This window comes from Hydractinia symbiolongicarpus, chromosome 5 (assembly GCF_029227915.1).
Source record: "Hydractinia symbiolongicarpus strain clone_291-10 chromosome 5, HSymV2.1, whole genome shotgun sequence".
NCBI lineage: Eukaryota > Metazoa > Cnidaria > Hydrozoa > Anthoathecata > Hydractiniidae > Hydractinia > Hydractinia symbiolongicarpus.
Genome location: NC_079879.1, coordinates 26,640,834 through 26,649,692, shown reverse-complemented (window position 1 = coordinate 26,649,692; position 8,859 = coordinate 26,640,834). Strand labels below are relative to the sequence as shown.

At 31.3% G+C, this 8,859-nt stretch overlaps 1 protein-coding gene across 2 annotated transcripts; it reads right to left on the bottom strand.

The window, feature by feature from the left end:
- Positions 1–148: 148 nt before the first annotated feature.
- On the bottom strand, positions 149–7,814 carry LOC130645733 (glutaredoxin-3-like). 2 transcript variants are annotated; one of them, XM_057451818.1, is made up of 13 exons: positions 4,409–4,536; positions 3,876–3,984; positions 3,685–3,759; positions 3,265–3,375; positions 3,089–3,173; positions 2,275–2,364; positions 2,085–2,167; positions 1,791–1,852; positions 1,644–1,701; positions 1,147–1,199; positions 988–1,027; positions 797–889; positions 149–380 (listed from the first exon to the last, which is right to left on the bottom strand). In XM_057451818.1, the coding sequence occupies exons 1-13, from the start codon at positions 4,489–4,491 to the stop codon at positions 333–335; spliced, it is 990 nt and encodes a 329-aa protein (XP_057307801.1). In that variant the 5' UTR covers positions 4,492–4,536; the 3' UTR covers positions 149–332. The 2 variants fall into 2 exon arrangements, 1 of the variants encoding a protein (XP_057307801.1); XR_008982732.1 differs by lacking the exons at positions 149–380; positions 797–889; positions 988–1,027; ... (6 more) ...; positions 3,265–3,375; positions 3,685–3,759 and adding an exon at positions 7,582–7,814 and having other exon boundaries at positions 4,409–6,564.
- Between the last annotated feature and the right edge of the window lie 1,045 nt (positions 7,815–8,859).

The window sequence follows — 8,859 nt, the reverse complement described above, 5'->3', positions numbered from 1 at the left end:
TTTGGGAAAACGCTGCCATCTTGAATAACAGGAAGATAAAGTAAATTAAATCTGGTCCTGAATTTCGCACATACGAATTCTCAGGATAGAAGAAAATATGGAACCCAACCCTTTGCAATTAATTTATTAACAGCAAGGAAAATAAGCCTTTATCTTTCCACATTTGTATTTTTTCGTAAAAATGCAAAAGCACACGTGAAAATCTAATGCATATATTCTCTGGTTATTTGTTATCCTTCAGTCCGTTTCTTTTTTTGCAAATATAATGCTGACATAACATTCTCCTGCATAGTTGTTTGTATATATAAAAATAGATCAAAAGAATGAAGACATCAAGAAGGGGTTAACGTGCTTTCCAATTCACCAGATTCATTTAGTTCCTAAAACAGAAAAGGCGCTATACCAAGCATTTTTACTAAAATGTAGTGACACAGAAATTTAACAATTTTACGCAAAATCCGATTTTTTTAAAGATCAGGATAATTCACATAACTACAGGAAGCACAGTGGTCACACATCCTTTTATCTGATTAGTAAATGAACAAGTAAACTTATTGATTAAATTGAATTAGGAATACTTTGCGCATCAGTACATCGCTCCTAATTCTCGGGAGTGCGGATCGAATCCCGCTCACTACCAGCCAATATGGTAGCAATGCACAAAGTAGTCCTTCTCCAATTTCATTTAAGCGATTATACTCACCCGCCATGATCGGAGCTCCGATTGGTTGAAACATTTTCTATTGGGAATAAACACACGGATGTGTCAAGATAAAAGAATCATAAATGTACTGACCTTCAAAATATCAAGACCGCCTATTAATTCTCCTTTTACATATATTTGTGGATAGGTCGGCCAATTGGAATATGTTTTTAAGCCTTGTCGAACCTAAAGATAAAAAAAATTATCAACAAATCTAACTCAACGGACTTTTACAACTGCGAAAAATACAAATATTTTTATAAATTTATATAAAAATATTTCACCTCTTCATCTTCAAATATATCAAACGAATCAAATTTTATGCTAAAACAACAAAGATATAACATATAAGAAACCGTCATTAATTTTGTTAAAATGTCTTCTTCTAATGACAAGCACCACACCGCCCACTCATTACGCAAACGCCCTGACTATTTTCTTACCTTGTTTTATTTAACATTTCCATCAAAGCACGACTAAATTTACATCGAGGTTGCTAAACAGAAACAACGAAATACGAATTATGAATAATAGCTAGCAAAAGTTAAAAATTAACTTTAATGGTGCTAATTTCCTGTGGATGTTTCATTTGGCGGCTATTATTTTTGCGGACGATCATTTGCAAAAAAACTTTGCTGGTAGCAGTTTTCCACGATGTTATTAAAAAAATATATCAATAAAGCAATTATCCAATTACACCTTGTTCTGATTCTATCGACAGTTTTTATTTATTTATTTTCTTTTGTGCGAATGAAACGCGTTTTTTAACTTTCGGGTGAAAATTTCATATTATCAACTTTTTTTGATTTAATTTTTCGCTGGTATTCATTTTCGCGAATAGTATCTTGAGCAATATTTCACAGGTAGTAAATTTCGCGGATTTCAGTAAAATACGCGGAAAATTAGAGACACTGAGGTAAATAATAAAAAAATTCAGTACCTGTGGATCTCCTTTCATAAAAATCATAACAGGTGAACGATTTATAATTTTTGAAAGTCTATAAACAGAATTTTATCGTTGTAAAATCTATATATCTTGCTACATTAAATCAAATATTTACATAGGTTTAAAATTAAAAATAATTACCTTGTATTAATATCTTCCGCCTTTGGTAACATCTCCTCTAATTCATCATTTTCTTCAAGTTCCTGAAACAACCATAAGCCTACATAATACACGCTCACATTTTGAATACCCTCCTTAAACTTGCCGTTTGTAATAAGTACCTACTCTTAGCACTGTTTCTTATAAACACCCCATTTTACATGGGGGTGCTGATTCAAATCTCTAACGTTTTGCAGCAAAAAACATAATTATTAGCATCAGCATCAAAATATTTTTTTTTACAATTTGGGAGTTTAACTGTTGTTAGGAATATACCTTTACTATGTCTAGTCCTCCGATTAGTTCTCCATTTGAATATAATTGTGGATACGTTGGCCATTCAGAAAATTTCTTTAATCCTTAAGCACAGGAAAAGTTGTTTAAGTTAAACAAAGAAACAAACAAGCAAATAACCAACCAAATAAATAAACAAACAAAACACAAACACAAACAAAAACAGTAATACCTTGTCTTACTTCGTTATCTGTTAGTATGTCGAAATGACCAAACTTTATTGAATGTTTTTGTAAAATTTCAATTATCTGTCGACTGAAACCTAAAATGTAAGTTTCAGTATTCCGACAACAAGGAGCCCATTTGCAAGCATGTTCGTTACAAACTGGTAATTATATATTGAATGTTCGAAATAGGTGTAAAATCTAGTTAGCAAAATTGAAGGAATCTTTTTTCACAAAATATCAATTTTCAAAAGTTGATACAGTCGAACCACAGAAAGCGGTACAATCGATTTCTCGAGCTTCTTGAAAACTTTTTGTCAGTCCCTTAACCCTTCAAGCACTCACGCAGGTTGAAAAATACCCCGATTCGAACCTTTCTCTCATAAACTCAAGTTCCCTATAATTATGTAAAAAAGGTCTAGATTGAATACTTTTAAGGACATTCGAACACGATATTTCAAACATTCTGAAGAGATTTCTAGAACAAAAACACACAGTTTATATCTCTGAAGAAATTATCATACAGTGTGGTGTTTTTATCACACTGTATTGATTTTTGAGACTTGGCATTCTTAAGACTTAAATACGGTGATGATATGTGATCCCTAAAATAAAATTGAGAGTTCATTGAACAAAGAGAGTGTAAGGATGTAACAATTTGACTATTAAAAAAAAGAAGCTTCACATAATAATTAGTGAAATTTTTACGACAAAAAAAACTAATACAGCAAATAACAAAAATCTCCCACAGTTTCTCTAACAATAGTATTGGTGTGACTGAGTGCGTAGAGTAGAATTTTGCCATACATAAATATTACGTACCACATTTTGGAGATGAAGGTGACCCTTTCATGAACAATATGCAAGGCTGTGCGTTAATCAACTTCTTCAAACGATCTTCTAAACTCTACGAATAAATGACAAGCGCTTTGACGAAAACTCAATGACTCAGGCGGTTCACAATTAAGTTTAAAATTTCACATTATAATAATCCCCACCATTTCTGCATGACACACAACAGGAGCTACAAACGAAGTTGCGTGATGTTTCACTCGCTTTGAGAGATTTCCTGCATCTGCACCTTCAATTTTATCAATAACTTTCAATTCCTACAAAAACAAAACAATTAAAACACTGTTGTTTCAAACAAACCAAATGAGTTATAACAAGAAATAAAAAAAATAAATATCGGTGCCAATAGAGATCTAATCTAACCCTAATACTAACAGGACCATTGCAGCTTATAACCCTTTACTGGGCGAGGGAAAAAGGACTAAGAAAATCAATGCTAGAAATAAAAAGAAGCATATGCCTGAGCAAATATAAGTACAATGCCTAAATTATTCGCTGATTAACCCTTTACTGGTCAAGGTAACCATAAAACAGTAATGGAAGTTGCAGAAAAACAAAAACATTACCTTCAAAATAATAAAAGTGGGAACACATTCGATTTCATAATGTTGTGAAATCTCAGGAACGTCTTCTGCTTCAACCTGCATGAAAAATTACTTTCTTTACTTTCGTAACCATACATTGTACATTATCCTGTAAATATGAAATTAACGCAAAAAGCCAATATTACATATTGACTGGTACAGTGTATACTTACTCGAGCAAATATAGAACGTGTAAATTCTTTTGACAATTCAGTAAATACTTCATTCATTTGTTTGCATTCTTCAGCCCACTCAGCTTCAAAGTGCAAAACAAGAAGCTGGCTAAATGAAAAGAGAAATCAAAAGCTGTACATTTCATAAGGATAATGGCGTAAAAATACAAAATATTTGATGATTAAATCATAAAACATATTCCATTGCTCCACCCTAATTTAAAATCTCATAATTTCCAGCTATTTTCAGGTCTTTTGTATGCAGTGATCATTGCATGAGTTAAAAGCCATGAAATTTTTAGAAAGCATAAAATTGAAACAAAAATAGACCTTCCCTGGCCAGAAAAAGCAAATTAAAGGGGTTTTTTGTGGTGGAAGGGTGACTTAAAGTTCACGAATCAATGCTCTTAGAAGATTTTGCCAGATAAACTTTCGCAAATTTGGCCAAATATTCTTGTAAACTGGACAAGGGCTCTCTGGACAGGTGGTGTCTAGATAGGGCAAAAAATAAAAATGAAAAAATACATGTGTACCTTGCAGCTCTCTTTAAAAGAGCTTTAAAAGTTTCTTCAGACTTGCAAACACTGATTTCAGCCATTATATAAATACTAAACATTAAACATTCAGAAAAAAAAATGTTATTTCCGTACTTTTTGTTCTGCTAGAAGTAAAACAACTTGGAAACAGTTTGCAAATCAATTATATGCCAAACAAACAGAGAAGAAGACAAGGGAATAACTTTTTTGAAGCATTTTTCAGAAGCTAACTTTACCAAACACGTCAGCCAACTGAATATATCATGTTTTATGTAATATTTAGGAAGATAAAATATACTGTGAAATACTGCCACTGAGTCTTTTAAAGAAATCATTAACACAAAAACTACTATTATAAAAGTTATGGTAAATGAAAACGTTTTATAGCATAGCAGTAAATTTATTGTAAAAATTAAAGCAACTTTTAAATAATAGAACGAATCTTTGATAATCGTTGATGAGAATTAAGTTAAATTAAGTTAAATAAATTAAGTTAAAAATTAAAAAGACAATTTGAAAAAATATTCTATTATCAACACAAAAGTTACTAAATATAATTTATCTTAATTTCGTTTTCTTTTACACTTTTATCATTTTATTCATAATTTATTCTCTTTCCAAGATCGTAGCATGGCACATCGGGCATTTGTTTTGAACATTCAACCATTTCTTTAAACAGTATGTATGAAACAAATGATTACATGGAGTAACCCGGGCTGATTTAAGTTCATCCAAACAAATCGGACATACATCTTCTGTATCAGCAAGTCTTTCATGGCTAGCCTGGGGTAATACATTAAGTTTTTGATTCACCAATCTTCTTAATTGGACACTCCTCCATCCATCTTTTAAAGAGAGGTAAACATTAACATAAAGATGTAAAATAACCATGATGATCTGAAATATGGTCCATTTGGATGAAGTGTCAAGAACACGATAACCCAGTACCAAAACTATTAAAAAGAATTCAAAGGTACGACATGCACCTTTAATGTAATACACATAATCATCTAACTCCTCCCATAATTCTCCTCTATGAGAATCGTATGTGTATAAAAAGTATAGTATTAGTGCACAAAATATTTGCGCTACTGTGATTATATTTGGTATACTAAACGGTAAACGGTCTCTTAGCTTGTACAAGTGAACACCCATATAAATTGATAAAACCATTAAGCAAATACAAAAGGCAACAAGCTGTGCGTGTCTTTTACGACTGTGAGTTACAGTGCTATTTAATGCCAGCAGATATGGCTCGATCACTTCAAACACTGACCTAATCATGGCTGATATCAATAACAGTAAAATAAGTTCAAGAAGAACAATACGTTTAGAAGGGTCTAAGCTTGTCAAGTTTGTATATAAACTTAAAAATAAAAAACCAATACTTTCTCGTAGTCCAGATGGACGATGCTGAGTTTCTTCAACAAATGTGTGTTGGTCCCTAACAACATTGTGAACAGTCTTTAACAAAACCTTTACTACATGCAGTATAACATAACATAATGCACACACTTTTAGAAAGGAGTTGCATGCATAGGACATGCATGCTAATATAAATGATGGATGAAATCGTTCGTCTACAAATATAGTAAAAATAATCATCTGATAATTCCACATTAAAATCCAATATAAACATAACACTTCATTTATATTTAACCGTCTCCAATGTAAAACCAGTAAAACTAATATTCCATACATTCGAAATCTAAACAAGAGTACTCTGATTTGATACTTTACAAGCTCCACAAAATGAATAATGAGATGGTGGAGAGTCTGTAACACAATGAACAAAACAATACCAAATGCAACACTCTCCTCAAATGTAGTTTCATCCTTGCCTGTTAAATTGTTTGATATCAACATAATAAGTGATACTGCAAGAATAACAGGTTTGATAGATCGAAAAGCTAATGCGTAAATAACTATTGATATAAAGTAAACGATCCATGAAATTGCGATTGGTTGTAACAAAATAAATGTATCTAAGTCAAATATCTCGGTAAACGAACGATGACGATCTAACAAAACAGGTGTGTTCCAAACATTTAGGTACAAAATAGCTGTAAGATGCAAGAAGAAAATCCCAAAGTAGTATACAGAAAACAATTGTTCATTTGATGCAACAAGAACGCATAAACTAGCAACCACACCTAAAAAGAGCAGAAAATATAAGAAGTATATATACAATATAACATTTTTAATGAATTTAGGTCTGAATATGTATTATATTTTGCTTCATTAGCGACACACTTTTTTATTTTCAAAGCTTACCTCCCACTTAAAACAACTTAATCTCAAAACACTCATACAACATTTTAGAAAAATATCTCTTTTTGCCTGATTTCATTTAGAAGAGAGTACTAAGATAAAAACAAGCAAGCTACTTGCATGCAAATCCAATCGCCATCTAGAATAAAAGCTACTCCATAATAAAATCAAAGTAATTCTGATGTTATTATGTTGCTTGTTGGCAGAACAATCACAGTTTTAATAGGGACTTATAGGGGAACGCTTTTTTTAATATACCAACAAAGTCGATAAAATTTGGACTTTGTTGGATTTGTTGCTCCATCCAAAAAAGTCTATGAAAGCATAAACAATAGTAATAGGAAAATTGATTGGCCCTTTTTATAACTAGCACACCCCTGAGCAACTTAATGACATCAAAATCAAATTAAATCCGAAATAAGTTATAAAAACCATTTTAAATACATATTGCAAAAACCATTAAATTCTGGATTTTTGTAGTGTTTGTGAGATGAATGATTTTGTTTAATACTAATGTTATGAACAATTTAAGTTTAACTTATATGGGATGAGAGGTAAGCTTTAAAAAAAACCCCAAGGTTATGAATAGAATCAAAATTCCTGTAATTGTAATACTATCCACATCAATAAAACAGATAAGATTGAAAAAACAAAACACTGAATTAATTGAAACAACTGTTCTTTTGGTAACCTAGCGATCGTAAAACCCTGATGTAAAAAAATTCCGCAACTTTTTCACAATTTTTGAGTTTCTAAAAAAGGTGGTTTCTATTGCTTTCTCAAGAACAAACCAAATTTTACAACTATTTCACGACTTTTGAAATTTTCATGCAGCCATTGTGTCAAAAAACGCGTAAAGAAGAAAATCTAAAACTGAATTAAATTCTGTGGATACTTACAAATACTTTGAACAGTGGTAAAAACAGGCCATGAACAAAATTCTTGCAAATAGCCAGGAACAAAACTCAAGCTGATGTCAAGCATAAATATCATTGGCAACCGCAACACTACTTCTAACCACTTCATCACCATTTTATCAGAAATTTTTATATTCTAAAAAGATAATGAAAAGCTGTATGTAAATGTTGCTGGAAAAAAATGTTACTTAAAAATTTAGTTTTTAAGATTAATAAAAAACTAAAATGTTCATTGAGTATCTAATCAGTCATTAAGTTAAATTAAATTTAAAGTGGCAACTAAGGAAAAAACGTCTTTGTGAAAGTTTGTTTCTGCAGAAATTGTTTCTCATGATACGTTGCATTTAACTATGGAAAGTTATGTACCATATAAACACTTTTGCACTTTGAACTATTAAAATGGGCTGAAAAGCCAAAAGTTTACATAAAAATATGTCTTTCAAGAAAATATAAGTTTTCATAATTTAAAGCAGCTAAATGATAATTTTTTTACAAATTTAACTGTAATATTTTGTCAAACACATTAAGATGAGAATCAAGCTATTAAGCCTAATTATTACTGTGAAAAATGAGGGTATGAAATGCCAATGAGCCATACATATCCTGAATAACACACACTTACAGTACAGTCTGAATGTAATCTACCGCGGACGCGAAACTCGCATGAACAGTTACACAGAATAATAACATTGCAAGAGCTTTTGTGTTTATAAGAAAATAATTGCCTCGTTGATAAACAATGACCCCACGCGATCGATTGTTTAATCACAATATGTTGCAAGATGAATTTTAGCAATCTATTTTGCGCGAACTCTTTTGAAATTTTTAATTGCAGTAATTAAGAGTTTTTTTAGATCGCATTTTAAAAGTTTAAAATTGAAAAGCGGCGATAGAAATGTTTTTTTAATCACATTTTAGAAGTTTAAAATCAAAAAGCGGCGATAGAAATGTTTTTTTAAATGGCATTTTAGGTTTTGTGTAGTCATCAATTTGGTTTTCGAAAAAATTACTCTACTTCTTGCACCCTTATGAACATCCCCCAAAGAATTCTTGATGCACTTGATAAAGGAAATTATGCTTGTGGTGCTTTATTGACCTGCAGAAGGCCTTTGATACTGTTGACCACAATATTTTACCCAAAAAGCTATCTCATTATGGTATTCGTGGCAAAGCTCTCTCTCTTTTCAAGTCTTATCTTTCTAAGCGTCAACAATTTGTTTTTGTTAACAACACCACATTAGAAAAATTACCTGTGAATCA